Genomic DNA, 20,035 nt, shown 5'->3' with positions numbered 1-20,035 from the left:
TCTAAGGGAATGTCTACACTACAATTAGACACCCATGGCTGTCCCATGCCAGCTGACTCAGGCTCACAGAGCCTAGGCTAAGGGGCTGTTTAATTGCAGTGTAGGTGTTCGGGCTTAAATTGGAGCCTAGGCTCTAGGACCCTGTGAGATGGGAGGCTCCCAGAGCTCAGACTACAGCCTGAGCCTGAAATGTCTGCTCTACACCACAATTAAACAGTCCCTTAGCCTCAGTCCCATGAATCTGAGTCAGCTGGCATGGGAAAGCTGCAGGTGTCTAATAGTAATGTAGACCTACCCTAAAGAGCCCAACCTTTGAAAGCTGTATGTGTGAAAGACAACACTGAGTTACAGATTGTTTGTTTGTATTTTGGAAGCGCCTAGGATGGCTCAATTAAGATCAAGGCCCCATTGTACTAGGCACCGTACAAACAGAATAAGAAACATTTTCTATCCCCAAAAAATTCATTCTAAAGTTCTGTTCATTTCCACTGTTGTAGTAGACCTTGTGGAATGGATCACATTGCTCTTAGCAGGAGGCTTGATGGAGGAATTGTAACTTTAATGCATTTCTATTGTGATCTGTCTGGAGATGGTTGTCTTGGATGCCTTTCAACCTTTTTCTGACTCCTGTATAAGTCTGTGTCTGTCTTTCATCATATTCAAGTTTTGTTAATGTAAAATCTAAAGGCCTGTCCCTATCCAGGATATGAAGTTGATATTCAAATTAGTATTTTGGCCTGCACACAGAAAAAACATGAAAAAACTGATTTAAGTAGAACTGTGTTCCTCGTATTTATAAAATCAGGAGAACATCTGAGTGATTGTCTGCAAAGTGATGTGATGAAATATAGAAAATAAAGTTTCTTTCACAAAGAGCTCCCAAACCACTGACTCTTGCAGCTGTTGTGATTCCGCTTAGAAAAGAGCACTTGAGTGTCAACGGAAAAAAGGGTACTTCTAAGGCAGCGGTGGGCAACCTGTGGCCCACCGCTTTCCGCAGCTCCCTTTGTCTGGGAACAGTGAACCGTAGTCACTGGGAGCTGAGGGGGACTGTGCCTACAGATGGTCAACATCAGCAAAATGTCTCACGGCCTGCAATCAGATTACTTTGATGGGCCGCATGCAGCCCATGGGCCTCAAGTTGCCCACCGCTGTTATAAGGGCTGAAATGGTGGCTTAATCATTGCTTGTAAAACCGTATTTGAGTTCCATTTTTTCCTCTGATCTTTGATCAGTGGACACGGATTGGGTGCAGTTAAACATTTTCTTTTACCTTTTGTTAGTAGAAAAGATACTACTAGTTTGAGTGTATATTCCCTTTCCTTGCTGCTGGTTCCAGTGGTATTCTCCATTATATTTTACCTATTGGTGAAAGAAAACAGTAGCTGAGAGTCTGCCTTAAAGTATGTGTGGGTGTAATAGGAGGCTAATTCCTTTATGCAGAGGGAGAAAGGATCCTAATGTGAATGCCTGAACTCTGAAAGAACTTTGATAAAGTTTTTTGTCAAAAGGAATGCTACCCTTGCTTTTAAGGAACATAACCAGGCAACCTCAGAGATGTATTTTATATCAGGCTAAACAGGTCTTCCAAATTTGCTTGCATGGTTTTCTACATTTGAATGGGAAGTCTATCATTTCACTGGAATAGCTGCATCCCTGAAGATTTAGTCTTTCAGATGGCAGGCTGTTAATCTCAGCCTCTAACAATCTGGGTATCCAGAGCCATAGCATACAAAAAGTGCCTCTATGGCTTGTGGACATTGGGGTCTCTGAATTATCAGAATAAATAGTGGTCTTGTTCTTCTATATTTTCCAAGTAACCCAGGCTTAGAATGGAAAGGAATGCATACATAAGGTTGTCTAACCATGGGAAGGAGAAGATGCCTTCTTCCAAGTGCAAGGGTGACAGTGCTGGGAGCAAGATCAGTGGATCTCTTCTGTTCCAGGAGCCACAGAGATCTATTTGTGGTTGGAGCCACCTGACTGTAGATAAAAATATAGATTGGTCCAACTCCTCCTCTTCTGTGGCAGACATCTTCTGTTGAGAAGACTGCTGGGTGGCTTAGCTTGAATATATGACCTTGATGGATAGCCCTTGCACCCAAAATATTCAGAATTATTGTGGGTTCCGGGTTTAGTCTGGAATATTTTATTCCACTGTGGCAATTTAGGTGGCCTATTATCTGTTGTCATTTTCAGTCAACATTGTGGAGGTCTCCTGCAGAATCTTGAAAGAAAAAATCTATAGCATTAAGCTTTAAACAGGAGGTCTGATTCTCATTTAGGCCTGGGGTACACCTAGCCCCCACTGTAGATGCAGCTAGATTGATGAAAGAATTCTTCTGCCTCTTGGAAAGATGGATTACCTACATCCATGGAAAAAGCCCTTCCGTTGATGTAGCAAGCATTTATACTATAGCAGCACAGCAGTTGTGCCACTGTAGTGTAGACATACCCTTACCCTAAGGCCACCTTGCACTTCTCTGGCAGCATAAAGAGGCCTTTAAGTAGGTATAAATATAATTTAACCATTTACACTGCCAGAGTGGGGTAAAATGGTCTTATTGCATGAGAATCAAGCCCAGGGTGTGTTAAGGGCACTGGGCTTGAATGTTAGGGCTTTCACCAGTAAGAACTTGTCTACACAGAGGTTGCACTGATTTAAGTTAAATTAATTTTACCAATGCAAACCACTATATGTATGGTACTTATGTTACTTTCGAACTGCTGATAGCTGTTTAGCTTGCAACTCTAAATTTTACAGGTGCAAGCTAAACCAATATGAACCCGATTTAAATAGACTAAGCAAGTCCACACACAAAGTTTCACCAGTTTAACTGAATTGGTTTAAAAACATGTCTGTGATTAAACCAGTGCAACTTGGTGTGTAGGTCAGGCCTTTGTCATTCAAGTCGTTGCATATCTGTATTCCTTCATCTTTTAGGCTATGCCTATGCTTAAAATGCTACAGTGGCATCGCTGCAGCTGCGCTGTCATAGAGCGTCAGTTTAGACACTCACTACAGTGACTGGAAGGAGTCTCCCATTGCTGTAGTTAAACCGCCTCCCTGAAAGGAGGAATTCTTCTGTCAACCTAACGCTGTCTACATCGGGGTTTAGGTCAGCATAGCTACGTCTCTCACGGATGTGAATTTTTCACATCCCTGAGAGACATAGTTATGCTGATGTAAGCTTCCAGGGTAGCCCCAGACCTTACTTTGGAGATCAGAGTGACAATCAGTTTGGCAAAGACTCTGGATGACAGCAATAGGCGAGTTCATAAAATTAATGTTTCCTCTGCTCTGTGAACTTCAGGAATTATTTCTTGATTGGGATATGCAGCAGATTCTCCAAAACCTGTAGAGAGGTGAAGAGGGAGCTTTTTCATTCTGAATTGTGTTCTTCAAATCAAAAGTTTGTTTCAGGATAGAGCTAGGCCTGTTTGTGGTTTTTTTAATGGCAATAAAAATCTGGAATACCATTCCTAGTATATTTCTGCAGGCATAACACTGAGTATAGCTATTACCTTATGACATACAAATTTTTGAATAGCCATGAAGATTGCTTGAATTTTCTCAGGGCTGAGTGGAAAGAACAATATCAAAAACCAAGATGATTTTAACAGGGTCTGGTTAGCACAGGGGTTGGCAACGTTTCAGAAGTGGTTGCCGAGTCTTCATTTATTCACTCTAAGTTAAGGTTTCGCGTGCCAGTAATACATTTTAACATTTTTAGAAGGTCTCTTTCTATAAGTCTTTAATAAATAACTAAACTATTGTTTTATGTAAAGTAAGTAAGGTTTTTAAAATGTTCAAGAAGCTTCATTTAAAATTAAATTAAAATGCAGAGCCCCCCGGACCAGTGGCCAGGACCCGGGCAGTGTGAGTGCCACTGAAAATCAGCTCATATGCCGCCTTTGGCACGCGTGCCATAGGTTGCCTACCCCGGGTTAGCACATAAGGGCAGGGTGGAAAATAAGTTTTCTTCCACTCCCTGCCTCTGCATGTGCAGGAGGGGACTAAGTAGCTTAGGTACAGCTGCTCACTGCCCCCACCTGCATGTTAAGCCTAGCAAATGCAGGGTTGTAAGGGGCTCTTTTTGCTACCTTATTCCACTCCATGAGTGCACAGATAGTCATGATCTGGGCCATACGATGTCATTTTCATTTGCCATAGAAATGAGAAAATTCCAACTTTATAAACTAATACAAAGGAAAATCATGTAGCAACTATTGCCTCATTTATTTAATGAACTATGTATCAACTCTGTGGAGTAAAATTATTAGATTCAATGTAAACCCAGTGAAAAGGTTCATTAATGGACAAATCTTAGCAGTGATGCACATTATTTACATATTAAATCTTTCATTCAGAATTTTTTTGTGGCATTAAGTTGTTTTTGAAATAACATTATAAAATCAGTGATTTATTTTTCCATTTCAGTTTTAGGAATGTATTGAAGAAACCATGGACAATCAACAGGATTTCATTAGCATCTCAACTTGCAGTGGAATTTCTGTTCCTGAAAAGAAAATCAACTCCTTAGTAGCTGAAGATCATGGTCAGCAAATTCTAAATGTACTGCAAAGTTTCAGAGAAAATAATATCTTTTTTGACTTTAAAATACTTGTGAAAGATGAAATAATCCCCTGTCATCGTTGTGTACTAGCAGCATGCAGTGACTTTTTCAGGTAAGCCTACTGTTAATGTAATTTTGAAGAGAGTGGTTATTTTTAAATTCTTGGTGTGAAAATATAACCACAGAAATTAAGGTAAATCAAAGTGACATATCTATTCTCAGCATTTTGAGCAAAGTAATTATTCATATTAAACTCAGGTCCAGTCATGCATATTACCAAAAAATGGAGTGACCCTTTGTCTGAAGTGCATACAGCAGTCTGCATTCTAAAATGTAAATGTAGAATCCTAATTAAATATTGTGCACTGGGAAGACTGTGCATGTCTTCTGTATCTGTATTTGAATGTCCACAACACAAAATATGGTTTGACTTAATGTGGGGAGGGCCAAACCCTATACCTCATACATTCTTATTGTAGAATGCCCACAAGTAGATCATGAATATATTTATTATTATACATTTTTCCATAACATTTTCTGCAGCGTGGGGCACGGGTCACTTGCTGGAGGATTCTCTGCACCTTGAAGTCTTTAAACCACGATTTGAGGACTTCAGTAGCTCAGACATAAACTAGGGGTTTGTTACAGGAGTTGGTGGGTGAGATTCCGTGGCCTGCGTTGTGCAGGAGGTCAGACTAGACGATCATAATGGTCTCTTCTGACCTTAAAGTCTATGATTCTATGAATAAACTTCACAAGGGGTTTCTCAGATAAGTAGACAGTAGACTGATGCTTACGGGGTGACTTGATCACAGTTTATAAGTATGTACATGGGGAACAAAATGTTTATAATGGGCTCATCTATCTGGTGGACAAAGCTATAACAAAATCCAATGGCTGGAAGTTGAAAGTAGACACTTTCAGACTGGAAATAAGGTTCAATTTTTTTAACTGTTAGGGTAATTTGCCACTGGAACAACTTACCAAGGGTTGTGTTGAATTTTGTGTCATTGGCAAATTTTAAAATCAAGATTGGATATTTTACTAAAAGATATGCACTAGTTCAAATAGGAATTAATCCAGGAAGGTCCTGTGGCCTGTGTTATTCAGGAGGTCATACGAGATGATCACAGTGTTCCCTTCTGGCCTTATGATCTATGAATGAATCTATAAATGCCATATGTATGACTGAAAAAACAAAAATCCCAGCAATTTTTCAAAAACTTCAACTAAACGCAAAATCCAGCCTCAAATTTGTGGCCTTCCCTGTGGTAACTGGAGCCATAAATTAATTAATGAATAACTAACACTCATCTATGTACAGGATGTAGTCCTTTCAGTTATAATATAGATGATCTTCATTGCCAAAAGACCCTGGCTGACCTGTGCTTCAGTAAAGCACAAACCTGCAAATCTACACGGAAAGATTTCTAGGTTTACTGTTCACTGAGGCAGAAAATTTCAGTACTTCTGTTGTTATGAAAAGCAAAACTAGTACAAGTGAGATTACGTTTCCCAGAGATCAAAAAAGGAGTAACATTGCTGCCCAGCCTTGCCATGGCATAAACTCAAGTCCTGGGATACTTACTGCTGATTGTCCCTCCTCCCAGTTTCTCCACTTGACCTCCTTTAACAGAAAAAAAATTCTCATTCTAGCTCCTACAAGAGTGAAGGGGAACTGGTTGGTCATACTGAGTGTAGCAGGAGGCCTTTAGAAAGGCTGCCTCCATAACCCTACTTCCGCCTCTTTCTGCAGCAGTTCTTAAGATTGCTACCCCTGCACTGCTCTACATTCAAGCTAATGATGGGAATAAGTAAAGATGGGGAGGGAATGAGAAGCTGAAGGAGCTATGGTTCATTCTTCCACTTCAGCAAAAATAAGGCTGATGTTCAAGATATTTTTCTTTCCCTCAAATACCCTGAATTCTGCACAAAGGAAGTCATGTTTCTCAAGAACTACTGTTGAAGAAGGGAGGCATGATAAGAGAGGGGATGTTTATTTCTATTCACTTCACTAGCTGGATCTTCTTCACTCCTACAGCAGAGTTGCTTACAGGAGCAGTGACTGCCTAAAACCATCCTACCTCCTCTCAGCAGTAGAAGCCTGGGCAGTTTTACACTTAAAATGCTGCAACGCGTCAGTGAAGATGCTACTGTACCGATGGGAGAGCTTCTCGCATCAATGTAGTTAATCCATGTCCATGAGAGGCGGTAGCTATGGGGACAAGAGAAACTCTCCCATCCACAGAGCGCTGTCTACATCAGGGGTTAGGTTGGTTTAACTGCATTGCTTAGGGGTGTGGATTTTTCACACCCCTGAGCAACATTGTTATACCGATGTAAGTTTGTATTGTAGACCTGGATAGAAAGGAGCAACACTAAATATCTTAGTTTTTCATGGTTTCATTTAGAACCTAGGTGGGGCAGGCAGTTGATATGGCAAAGTGTAGGTCCAAAGTGTAAGTCCACTACTTAGTGGGGAAGGAGAGCTAATAATGGACAACACAAAGAGAGGTGTTTAATGCATTTTGCTTCAGTCATCACTAAAAAGGTTAATTTTGACCAAATGCTTAACACAATTAATATTAACAACAAAGGAGAAAGAACACAAGCCAGAATAGGGAAGGAATAAGTTAAAAAATATTTAGATAAGCTATATGTATTCAAGTTGGCTGGGCCTGATGACATTCACCTGGGGTATTCAAGGAACTAGATGAAGCAATCACAGGACCCTTAGTGATTTTCTTCAAGGATGGGTGAGTCCCAGAGGACTGGAGCAGGGCAAACATAGTACCTATCTTTAAAAAGGGGAACAAAGAAGACCTGGGGAATTGCATACCAGTCAGACTAACTTCAGTTGCTGGAAAGATACTGGAACAAATTACTAAGCAGTTTGTAAGCACCTAGAAGATAATAGGGTGATAAGTAAGGCTGTGAGTTTGTCACGGAGGTCACGAAAGTCCCAGATACCATGACTTTCTGTGACCTCCGTGACTTCTGCAGAGGCCGGTGTACCTGGCTCAGGGGCAGCTCAGGCAGCCCCTGAGCCAGTCGCACTGGCCTTTGCTGGGGCAGTCTTGGGCCCCCGCACGCCGCCCCCGCAAGCAGCAGAGCTTGGGTGTAGGAGGGGGCAGGAGGTTGAGGCACAGGACAGGGTGAGGCAGGCTCTGGGCGGCACTCCTGATTGGCTCCCCAGAAGTGGCGACATCCCCCTCACTCAGCTGCTAGGTGGAGGCATGGCCAGGCAGCTCTGCATGCTGGGTACGCAGAGGTCTGCACTCTGGGTACGCAGAGGTCTTCCAGGGGGTACATCAACTCATCTAGATATTTGCCTAGTTTTACAATAGGCTACATAAAAAAGCACTAGTGAAGTCAGTGCAAACTAAAATTTCATACAGACAATGACTTGTTTATACTGTTCTCCATGTCCATTAAAGATGTTATCAGTTTAATCTGCAGCAAGGGTGATTTAGGTTAGATATTAGGAAAATCTTTCTGACTATAAGGATAATTAAGCAGTGTAACAGGTTATCAGGGGAGGTTGTGGAATCCCCCTCACTGGAAATTTTTAAGAACGTACTAGCCAAACGTGTGTCAGGGATGGTCTAAGTATACTTGGTCCTGCCTCAGCAGAGTGGGATAGACGAGATCAGTGGTTCTCATACTTATTGATCACACCTCCCTTCTTTGTGTATGTAGTAGTTTACACCCTCCCGCCACACAAGTACATATACCAATACAAAAAAAATCAACATAGAACCCTCACTAAATATTAAGAACAGTAAGGCAATGATTCAAACAGAGCCAACAATCCATAGTAAAAAGAGCAAAACTGCAACTGTGGTCACTGCTTACAATGAAATGTGCACACCATGTTATAGCAAATGGATTAACATACAGATGCAATGACTTTGTATAATGCTATGCAAGCTTAACAGATATCCCTCATAATGCACAGCATCATCTAGAGTCAAATGCACCGTGCCATCTGAGGGTCTAGTATGTCTGGAGCAATCAGCTTTGCTAGTTATTCATTGCTGTGGGTAAAATGTGCACTGTATGTTTTTTCCCCCTAAAGCTTCTCATGCCTCCCCGCCAGAGGGGTCTGCCCCCGAGTTTGAGAATCTCTGAACTAGATTATTCTTGAGATACGTTCCTGCCCTACATTTCTATGGTTCTTTGTTGGTCTACAGGAAATGTGATGTCACCAGCATTGTCTAATAACCAGCAGTTATTATAATGCAAACGTCACTGATCCTAAGCTCCCCACCTTAGCATCTCACTAATCCATGCTAGCTAGTATGTATTGAGTAATCCAAACATAATCAAAGCAAATTACAGTACAATTTGCAGAATGTCATTTTTAAATATTGCAGAATACCATGAGCCAAATTCAGCTTTGACACAAGTAGGAGTAATTGAAATAGAGTTGCACACTTTCATACCAGAGCTGAATTTTGTCCCAAGAATGAAAGAACATAGCACAGTGGAATGGAAATGGCTTATAAAAAGTCTGAATATAATTGCCGGTTGTGTACTCTCTTCACTTTAGTGAAGTGCCACAGAGTGCTTCAACCCTTACTTGCTTTCTCTTGGAACTTAACCTCTTGGGGTATGTCTACACAGCCCACAGCAGTGAGCCTCCCAGGCTGTGTCAACAGACTCAGGCTCATGCTACTTCACTAAAAATAACTGCATAAATGTTGCAGCTTGGGCCCTGAGGCCTAGGGAACAGTGTGGGCTTCTGAGCTCCAGATGCAACTTTAAAGAACTGTCTACACAATTATTTTGACCATGGTAGCACAAGCCCCATGAGTCCAAGTCTGTTGACCCAGGCTGGGAGGCTTACTGTGTAGACATGCTCTTGGTGACAATAAGTGTGCGTGTATGGAGGGTTCAGTGCAGGAGTTGTGATCTTATTGTGATGTGACTGTGACTGGCTGCATAGTAGCTTCCCTCTCTAGAGGACACAGGACACTGGGACCACACAAGAATCATATTCAAAAAATCTCTCCCTCTCCATTGTTTGGCAGAATATAGGGGCTAGGCAGGAAGTTGCTTAAATTTTGGGACTGCCAGACAGCCAGACACAGTTGGTTTATAAACCAGGCACAAAGAGATCAGGGACCAGAATGGGGGAAAGGGTGTTCTTATTACAGGAGACTGTCAAGCAGAAACTTAGCATAAGAACATTTACAATGGGAGTGTGCTTGTATCCCAGAAGAGAGGGGCTTTATTTTGGGATTGTATTTGCTCCTGGGTATATCAGTGTGTGGGTTCTAGAAAAGCTCCACCTGTCACAGTGACATTTTAAGTTTAAATCATTTAGGATAATGTATCATGGGATGAGAGGAGAGGAGAGGTTCCACAAGGCTCTGCCCTTGGTCCCTTCATTTTTTCTCTCCTATACCCTATTGATTGGTGATATCTGCTCATAGCTTTAACTATCATCTTTACACTGACTCAAAATCTACCTTTCTGCTCCCAGGTTTAATTCCCTCCATCCAATCCTGCATCTCAGCCTTGTTTTCTGGCATCTCTTTGTGGATGCCAACTTAAATTCCACAAGGCCACAGCTAAGCTCCTGATTTTTTCCACCATCCCCAACCCCTTGTTATAACTGTGGACAACACCACTATCTGCCCAGTTGCTGAGGTCTGTAACCTGGATATTAGCGCTCTCTTTTAACCCGCCATCAAGGCTTTGCCTGAATCCTACTTCTTCCAACATAATATTTAAACTATTGATCCTTTCCCTTCTGTCCACACTGTCAAAACTCATCTTGGCCCTTACCATCTCATGTCTTGGCTATGACAACTTCCTCCTCCTCTCTGGCCTTGACAGCTGCAGTCTTTTCCCTCCCCCGCCATAAATCTATTAAAAATACTGCTGCCAAGATCATTTTCCTAGCCAATCCCTTTGATCAGGTCACCCTTCTCTGTTCCTCCATTGGCTTCTCCTTTTCCATCATATCTAATATATGCTTCCTGTCTTGACCTTTGACGCCTTTCATATTTTAGGCCCACTCAGCTTGTCTGCTGTATTATTTTATTGCACCATCTGGACCAGTGGTTCTCAACCTTTCCAAACTACTGTATCCCTTTCAGGAATCTGATTCGTCTTGTTCACCCCCAAGTTTCACCTGACTTAAAAACTACTTGCTTACTTAATCAGACAAAAATATAAAAGTGTCACAGCACACTATTACTGAAATTGCTTCTTTCTCATTTTTACTATATAATTATAAAATAAATAAATTGGAATATAAATATTGTACTTACATTTCAGTGTATAGTATATAGAGCAGTATAATCAAGTCATTGTCTGTATGAAATTTTAGTTTGTACTGACTTCACTAGTGCTTTTCTATGTAGCCTGTTGTAAAACTAGGCAAATATCTAGATGAGTTGATGTACCCCCCTGGAAGACCTCTGTGTACCCCCAGGGGTATGTGTACCCCGAGTTGAGAACCACTGATCTAGATTTTTTTTCTAGATTTTTTTCAGTATAGTGTTTTCTTGTCTTCTGTTTGCTAGATCTATAATGTTATTTAATTTGTGTATATGTCTCCTGTATTTTACTGCAGAGCCATGTTTGAGGTTAACATGAAAGAAAGAGATGATGGGAATGTTACTATTAGTAATTTATCACCCAAGGCAGTGAAGGCTTTTCTCGATTATGCCTATACAGGAAAAACTGAGATAACAAATGATAATGTGGAAATGTTCTTCCAGTTGTCATCATTTCTTCAAGTTTCACACCTCTCCAAAGCTTGCAGTGACTTTCTAATAGAAAGCGTTGATCTTGGGAACTGTTTACAATTGTTGTCTATATCAGAAAGTTATGGTTCTGTTCATTTGTTTGATCATGCACTAGAGTTTGCACAGCACTGCTTTTCCTTGCTACTCAAATCAAGTGATTTCTTGGAGATGAATTTTGAGATATTACAAAAATGTATTGAAGCAGATGAGCTATATGTTCCGGAGGAAGAATCTGTGTTGAAAGCTGTCCTACAGTGGACCAAACATAATTTAGAAACAAGACAGAAGCATCTCCATCACTTGATTAAAAAAGTGAGATTACATCAGTTACCTGAAAAGACACTGAAGGACTTGTTGCATTCTGAAGAATATTTGCTTCAGAGCACTGACTGCTTAGGAATAATCAACGATGCAATTAAAAAGTGTACAAAACTCCAGTGGCCTGTTTCCAGATGCTCGTCCTTCAACAACAGAAAAATATATATTTGTTCACAAGACTGAAGAAAATGGAGAAACAGACACACATTTTGCTATAGACATCAAAACTGATAAATGGAGGAGAACTGCCTCACACACACATAATTTATCTGCCAGGGTCAAGTTTATCTAGTTATGGAGAAAAAATATTTATAACTGGTGGGTGCAAAGGGAACTGCTGTAGGACTGTTAGACTTCATATTGCTGAACCCTTTCATGATGCCACTGACCAGACTTGGTGCTACTGCCCAGTCAGCAATGATTTCTCCGTAGTGTCAGCTATGAAAAAACCAAGGACTATGCACACATCTGTCATGACTCTAAATCAGTTATTTATAATAGGTGGAAAGACTAAAGGAGCTCAAGACATCAGAAGTCTTTTGGATGTGGAATCTTACAATCCTCTCTCCAAAGAATGGAAATCTGTAAGTCCATTACCAAGAGGCATATACTATCCAGAAGCAAGTGCATGTGAAAATATAATTTATGTCCTTGGTGCTGAAGTAGAGATTACTGATGCCTTTAATCCATCTCTGGATTGTTTCTTTGAGTATAATGCTATAACTGATCAATGGTCTGAGCTTGTAGCAGAGTTTGGGCAGTTTTTTTCATGCAACTTTAATCAAAGCTGTTCCAGTGAACTGCACATTGTATATATGTGACCTTTCCACCTACAAGGTTTATAGTTTTTGTCCAGAAACTTGTGTTTGGAAAGGGGAAGGATCTTTTGAATGTGCTGGCTTTAATGCAGGAGCAGTTGGAATAGAAGATAAAATTTACATACTAGGTGGTGATTATGCTCCAGATGAAATTACAGATGAAGTCCAAGTCTACCATAGCAACAGGTCTGAGTGGGAAGAAGTCACACCAATGCCAAGAGCCTTAACTGAGTTTCATTGTCAGACGATTCAGTTTAATAAATACAGAGACCCATGGTCATCTGTAGGGCAGTGTGCTCTGGAGCATTTTGAAACATTATGAGTTATAACAGTCTACTTAAATGCACAAGTTTTTAAAACATATTATTTTTAGCTGTTGCTATAGTTTTTTGCAAATAGTTTATATTATATTATAAACATGTTCTGTTGACAACTTATGTTGTAGAATTGATTGTTTTTATGGTAATCATATATATCAACTTTTACGTAGGTTTATATGCAACTTCTTTTCAGATGTCGTTTGAATAATTTGCAGAGCAACATCACTTTTCAAGAAGTATAGTAATAGGGGTTTAATTTTGTAATATCTATGCACTTTTACTTGTATCTTCCTGAATGCCCCCATGGACAAATCGCTGAGCAAGAAAATTGTGTTGATATTTTTCCTTCATAACTTATGGTGTAGAAATATGCTGAATTTTTTGTTTAACCCGAGCAGAGGGGCTGTAGACATCATTGTGTCAGTTTACTCTTGCTGCATTGACAATAACAAGAGCAAATGCCAAAGAGGGCTTCACATTCACAAGGCATTGATTGACTCTGGTATTTTAATGTGAAGGGAATAATGATTTTTTACAGTTTTATTTCATTGTGGCCTGTTTTCCCTACTCCTGTACTTGCTGTCTGTCTTCATCCTGAAGCTGTTGTCAGACACCTCTGAGACTGACACTATTTTGTAAGCAATTGCTGTATGGTGTGTGATTCACACAGCAGCCTCCTGCACCTTTGCAGATGGTCCATCTTGGCAGTGTTGTCAAACACAGCTAGGCCAAAAGAGCAAGATTCTTGAGGGTGCTCTCATAACTAGGTCTTCCATCTGTCAAGTGTATAGTGCTACATACTACAGCCATGTCTATACTACTGGCTAAATCAGCATTGCTGCGATCGATGCCACGGTATTGATTTAGTGAGCCTGGTGAAGGCACGCTAAGTCCATGGGAGAGTGCCTTCCCATCAACGTCTGTACTCCACCTCCCCGAAAGACAGAAGCTACGTCAACGGGAAAGCATCTCCCATCAACAATAGCGCGGTGCAAACACTGCTGTAAGTCAATCTAAGTTACGTCACCTTCAGTTATATAATTTACGAAACCGAAGTAAGGTAACTTGGATTGACTTACAGCATTAGTGTAGACCAGCCCTAAGTCACTGGGCTGGCCTCTGCAGTAGTTTGTATCACAGATTCTAGATATTATTGCTTAAATTAACTGAATTGGAAGAGTGTGTGTTTCAGTGCATATAAAATACCAAATACAATACTGAAAAATACACAAAAAACCCACACTTTAAAAATCAAAGTGGACAAGTATTTCTAAAGTCAAGTAATTGATTTTTTTTTTAAATTGTAAATAGTGTGTGTTTTAACTGAATTAAAAGACACTTCAGGATATGTACTTTCCCTTTGTACTTCACAATCCACCTTAGGTGTAGAAATACTATATGGTAACCACTAGACTAAGTATATTGCTTAGCTTTTTTTAACATAGTAAGCTATTATAATAAGAATGTTAAACTTGCAATGGATTTTTAGTATTCCTATTAATCTACATATAGGTCATGGGGAAAATTTAGCTCCCCCACCTCCAAAGTGGATCTTTCACAGAGGAAGAGGTGCTAATTAGGGTGTGCACACCCATTGCTGGGCTGCACGCAGAGACAAGCACGGGAAGACTGGAAATAAGGAAAGAAGACAGACATCTGTCCTGTGGAGGGGTATTAGCCTGAAAGTAGCCTTCACAGAAGGGTTCTGTAATTTTCTACAACCTGGATGGGAAAGATTCCTTTTCTTCCCAGTGCTCGGCCCAGCTACTTGAATTTGCCCTAATGAATAATGTATACTATAGTGAGAATATATTTGAAACAGTAAACTCATGCTGTGCTAGACAGAATTATACTAAGCATTTGGCTATAGCATGTATCCTGCCTAAGCAATGTAAAAAGATTAAAATTCCAGGGGAAAAGCTATAGAAATCTTTTCTGATAGTTGAGACTATCTGGATAATTTTAGAAAATACCACATGTGCATTGGGCTGGCATTTTGGAAAGGTCAAGTCAGTATTAATGTCTGGAATTGACTATCTCTTTGTGGCTGTTTTTTGTGGCTAATATTTCTGTTTCAAGAACTATACAATCTAAGGCCCCAATCCTGCAATTGGTTATGCAGACACACCATTGAAGTCAGTGGGGCTCTGTGCTGGTGAATGGTTCTGTCCACCTGGGCCTTTTAGGATTGGGCCTTAACACAGGTAGTTCATAGAATTATATTAATATTTTTAGGGCAGTGCTAACTGCAAAAAAGAGGAGGGCAAAAGCAGAATCTTATGCTTTCATGCACACATCCTATTGAAAGTGTTTTCCAGAAGTGCCTAATACACACTGTCTTTCTCTGGCTATAAACCCCATAATATTTTAAATGGCAGAAATAAGATTTTAATTCTTCAGTTGGATTCCTGTGATTTTAGTGAGACACAGTGCATGTGACTATAGAATGGTTAAACCTACCAAATCCCCGTGAGTCTAGCTGCAATTGACGTCTCCCCTATGTGCAGGCCATAATGGCCACTTTTATCATATCAGTCTTAGATCAAGATTGCACCAGTCAGTGCCAGGTATTCTCAGATGTTACTTGCTCTATTACAAGGAAATAAAGACAAAAACAAAAATAGCACTGCTTAATAATTTGGTATCAGACAGCCATATGAAGTTAGCCAATATTTACCAAGATGACTTTCATAAGAACATAAATGAAATTTTGTAAATTTAAAGAGACTGTTCTTTAAATAAATCTGTAGTTTGTAATAAGATTTAGGTCAAATTCTGTTAACAAAAAATAGTAAACAGTTTGCTATAGGTATTGAGGTTTTAGTGTCAAGAAGGTAACATCTACTTTTATACTACTTTTTTTCCTAGATAATCCCCAAAGTATTTACAAACTGGTTAAATATAATGTACTTCACAATCCTCCCAGTGAAAGCAACTGTCACTTGGGTTAGAACACAGCGGTTGATTCTTAATGCAAAGCAAATGTTCAGAACAATTCAGGAAAAGTGAAAAGCATCAAAATGAAACCACAAGGAAAAAAGTATAAGTAACTATATAGTATAATAACCCAGTTTCAGATTTGATCAGGACACTGAAGCTAACACTACTATTCTTGCAAAATCTAGGATGGAGTCTTACTAACCATGAGTTTTTACAACCTAATTGTCACTTCTCATCAAAAATATAGGGCCTCATTCTCCACTGCTTTGTCCTTGTGTCATAGTTTATACCCATGTAAAGTGAGTAAAATTGATGTAAAATGCTAGGACATGTTGGATGTGCAGTTTATCAAGGTGTAAATGACAGGTTCAAGGGAATAGAGAATCAGGCCCATAGTATTTTTAACTATCACCATCACTAGCAACTTGGTGGGCTACAGTCAGCATTGAGTCAGGGGAAAGAATGACACCAACTGAATCACAAATAGTATTTATTATATAACAATCTGACTTTCCTTGGAGGTCTTCTATCCAAGTACTGTTTAGGCCTAATCCTGTTTTGCTTTGGGCATCTGATGGAATCATAACCCAAATGGTAAAACTCTCACCATTATTTATATATGTATTTTGTCAAATATATATATAATGATGCTTCACTCAGATTTTTATTTGAAAATAGATACGTTCCTTTAATATTTTCTTAAAGCCGTGCTACATTTTGCATATCTAAAAATGACTAAGAAATGTCTTTAAATCCAATAAAATATCTGTAAACAAAACCCATGTATAATTGATAAGAATGAAACCACGTGAAAGAGCTGACTGAAATGATTTTTTTTTGCTCATAACTATAATTCAAGAGGGAAGCAAAATTTAAGGCACAGGTAAAAAAGAGGTGGTAGTAGATGCAGTCATTAAAAATTGAATGTTGTTTGTTTTAAAATAGCAGGCCAATTTCTCTGCTAGTGCAGCTACACTGAAGTTAATGCAATTACACCAGCAGATGATTTGACCCACTGTTCCAGGCTAAACCATGTACAATGCTATGTCCTGCCTAAAGATCATAAAGCATTTTACGCATGTGCATTAAGTGGCTTTAACTTTTCTTCATCTATGGAGAGCACGTTGCTGTCCTTAAAGCATAAACAACTAGTAAATTGCACAATGCATCCTCTCAGAGGAGTAGCACTTACCTTTAGGTACATCAGTGTTACACAAGGGTATGGAGACGACAAATGTAAGACATGTGGCTTGGTTAAGCAGTTACTTTTGTTCTGCCCTTCTGACACCAATGTTTCAGTGATAAAAATGGATGTGTGAGGTAAAATAATTTGTCAGTTTAACATATGCCTTGACTTCATTCCTAATTTCCCCACTTCTGTTATCCCATGAATTAGCAACATTTCTCTCAGTCATTTCTACACAACTATTTAAAAATGTTTACATATCCTACATCTGTCACAGGTCAGGACCACAGCACCTGTATTCCCCCTCCATGGTACCCTTAAGAGCTCCCCTTCTAGGCTCCCAGCTCCTCAGGCAAAGACCCACATCTCTCTTACTTATGACTGAGGTTTTTCTAGGCTGCACAGTTCCCTGCCTACACTGTGATATCACCAGTAAGCCAGACCACCTAAAAGGCCAAAGGCCAACTTCTGCACTTTGCTTTCTCTCCAGAGGCTATGAACAGCATAATTGTCCAAAATTATAAGTTACCATACAGCTTTTTATAAGCAAGCACATTTATTGTTAAAGTGAAAGCATTACAGAGAAAACATAAAAATATAAAAGAATCTATATACATGTTCAAAATTCACAACTGAGTTTACCCTGTGCATTACAAGTTCATCACTGTCCCAGGTTCAGAACCAGAAGAGCCATGAATAGTTCAGGCTTTCCTTTATAATAACTTGGGCCTTTGATCTTGGCCTCATATAACAGGTAATCAGCAGACAATGGCTCATGTATCAGGGTATGACTTCAAAAGACTGAGTTTTTGCAAACAGGAAGTGGGGAATTTGCATTCACTTCCCCCTAGCTATTGCCCAGGAAAACAACTTAACACATGTTCCAAAAGTCCATTTTTGTCGGGCACATTGTTCAATATAGTCCTTTGATACCACCACCACCACCCTCGGTCTCACACCTGTCATAGCTCCCCCCTTGAGAGGTTACATACAATCACAGCCCACAATAATACATAAACCATTCATTTAATACAATGGACTCCAAAAATACTTAATCTTAATTCAGTAAAGTCCCCCAAGCATACTGCAAGAAATTGCCTTATCTGTCACAACATCAAGCATTAAACAGAATGAAGTTGCTGAAAGGAATTTTATGACAATTATTTAATGTATGACTATTGTCATAATGCAGAATTATTTTAAAGAGATATATAATTCAAGTTTTGAATGATTTTTGGAGCGACTGGCAAACTAAAGGAAATTTTCCAGAGGCAGTACAATTTTTTTATGTGCATCCAGAAATGGAATTTGTCTACCACTGTGATTCCCTTTGCGTAATTAAAATGACCGGGGACTAAAAACATATAAAAGAAATAACAGGTGTTCCTCATGACCACATTTAGATTCACTTATAACGTGTTTATGATCCAATTCCCTACTCATGTTTGTGGTCATGTGTATTACAAATCCCAACTACAGATACTAGGAATGATGGTACACAGAATCCTGATATATGTACATTGGTGACAAATAATTACAAAGGAACAGATCTGGCAGTACTTAATCAGCTACATTTCCCATGGAGTTTAATGTGTGCTTTGCCTGACTAAGGACTGCAGAATTATCCAATGATTAGGTGATAATGTGGTAGTATCAGTTACTTTACAGTTTCCATTGCCTCCAAAGAGTTGTTAGAATATGATATGATATATATGTAGCTATACAATTTACTAGGCTTATAATGGTACGGGAGAAAAAGGTAAATTGGCCCAATTCCTGCATTCAGAGAATTATATCTGAGAGCAGAATTGAGCTCAATGGTTAGGCATGTTAAACTAAAAACATGGCTTCAAAAGATAAGGGATCACATTCCTGCAATTCTTGTAGTCCTTAGTCATGTGAGTAATCTCAATGAAGTCAATGAGACTACTCAAATAGGAGTTACTTGTATGAGTAAGAGTATGCTTTATAAAACTGTTAATTACAAAAATCACAAAATTAATGTGAATACTTTTTTGTAATTAGTTTCTTTTGACTTCTGTAGACTCTCAATACATTATGAATAAAGCACATTCTTTTAGAAAGCCCAGAACTAAACTGGAGAATGTGATTGCTCTAAAGAATAATAAACATTACCTGTATTTTCACAGAATTATACTATCATGTCTGAAAGAATATAAATTGCATGTAAATGTATACGGTCTTATTTGTATTTAACATTAAACAGTACAACCAAAACAAGTAATTTATAATATTGACATATTGTATGTCAATAAATTAACATACAGCATGATTAATATAATATACAGTCAGCTAATATATGTAATTTCTTTAATATCTATTAGTTATTTTATTGAACCATCTTAATATTTTAGGAATGCTACATAAAATGTTATGACATGTTGGCAACATAAAAGGGTTTATATTTTAGTGGTTATCTTAAATGTCAATATTAAAATTTAATATTTATTTTGTACTGAGCCATTATGTTTGCACAGACTTGGTGGTGTATTTTATTGTATTTATTTAATTATATATTATTTTCTGTATTATAAATAAATGTTAGTAATCCATTAACTACAGGTTAAAGTTTAGTTATATTTGCAAGACAGGGTAGCTTTACTGGGTCAACTTTCCTTCATGTGACTCCATGAACTAAGCCTTCATTACCATGAGAAGTAGATATTACCACAGTATATAGATGGGGAGACTGACACAACAAAGAAGGTATGTTGGCAGATTTTCAAAGGTGGCCTCTAATTCTGGGTGTCTTGAGTTTTTAGGTACCCAAATTGAAAGACTTCGAGACAGTGTTCGTTAAAATTAATAAAAAGAAAAGGAGTACTTGTGGCACCTTAGAGACTAACCAGTTTATTTGAGCATGAGCTTTCGTGAGCTACAGCTCACTTCATGTAGCTCACGAAAGCTCATGCTCAAATAAACTGGTTAGTCTCTAAGGTGCCACAAGTACTCCTTTTCTTTTTACGAATACAGACTAACACGGCTGTTACTCTGAAACCTGTTAAAATTAATGGAGTTACACCAGGAATAGATTTGGCACACATTTATATCTGAACTTTTTTCTCACTTTACAATTCTTTTTCAACATCTGATA

At 39.0% G+C, this 20,035-nt stretch overlaps 1 protein-coding gene across 1 annotated transcript in view; it reads left to right on the top strand.

Annotated features, from left to right (window-relative positions):
* KBTBD3 (kelch repeat and BTB domain containing 3) overlaps nt 1-19,401 on the top strand; it is a 28,536-nt gene extending 9,135 nt beyond the window's left edge. Inside the window, 5 exon segments of the mRNA XM_037890041.1 lie at nt 4,442-4,689; nt 11,164-11,755; nt 11,757-11,897; nt 11,899-12,417; nt 12,419-19,401. Coding sequence (XP_037745969.1) covers nt 4,466-4,689; nt 11,164-11,755; nt 11,757-11,897; nt 11,899-12,417; nt 12,419-12,796 — 1,854 coding nt within the window. The 5' untranslated portion in view covers nt 4,442-4,465 and the 3' untranslated portion in view covers nt 12,797-19,401.
* The last annotated feature ends 634 nt before the right edge of the window (nt 19,402-20,035 follow it).

Source organism: Chelonia mydas, chromosome 1 (assembly GCF_015237465.2).
Source record: "Chelonia mydas isolate rCheMyd1 chromosome 1, rCheMyd1.pri.v2, whole genome shotgun sequence".
Taxonomy (NCBI): domain Eukaryota; kingdom Metazoa; phylum Chordata; order Testudines; family Cheloniidae; genus Chelonia; species Chelonia mydas.
The sequence above is the reverse complement of the archived record's forward strand: the minus strand, read 5'-3'. Positions and strand labels throughout refer to the sequence as shown.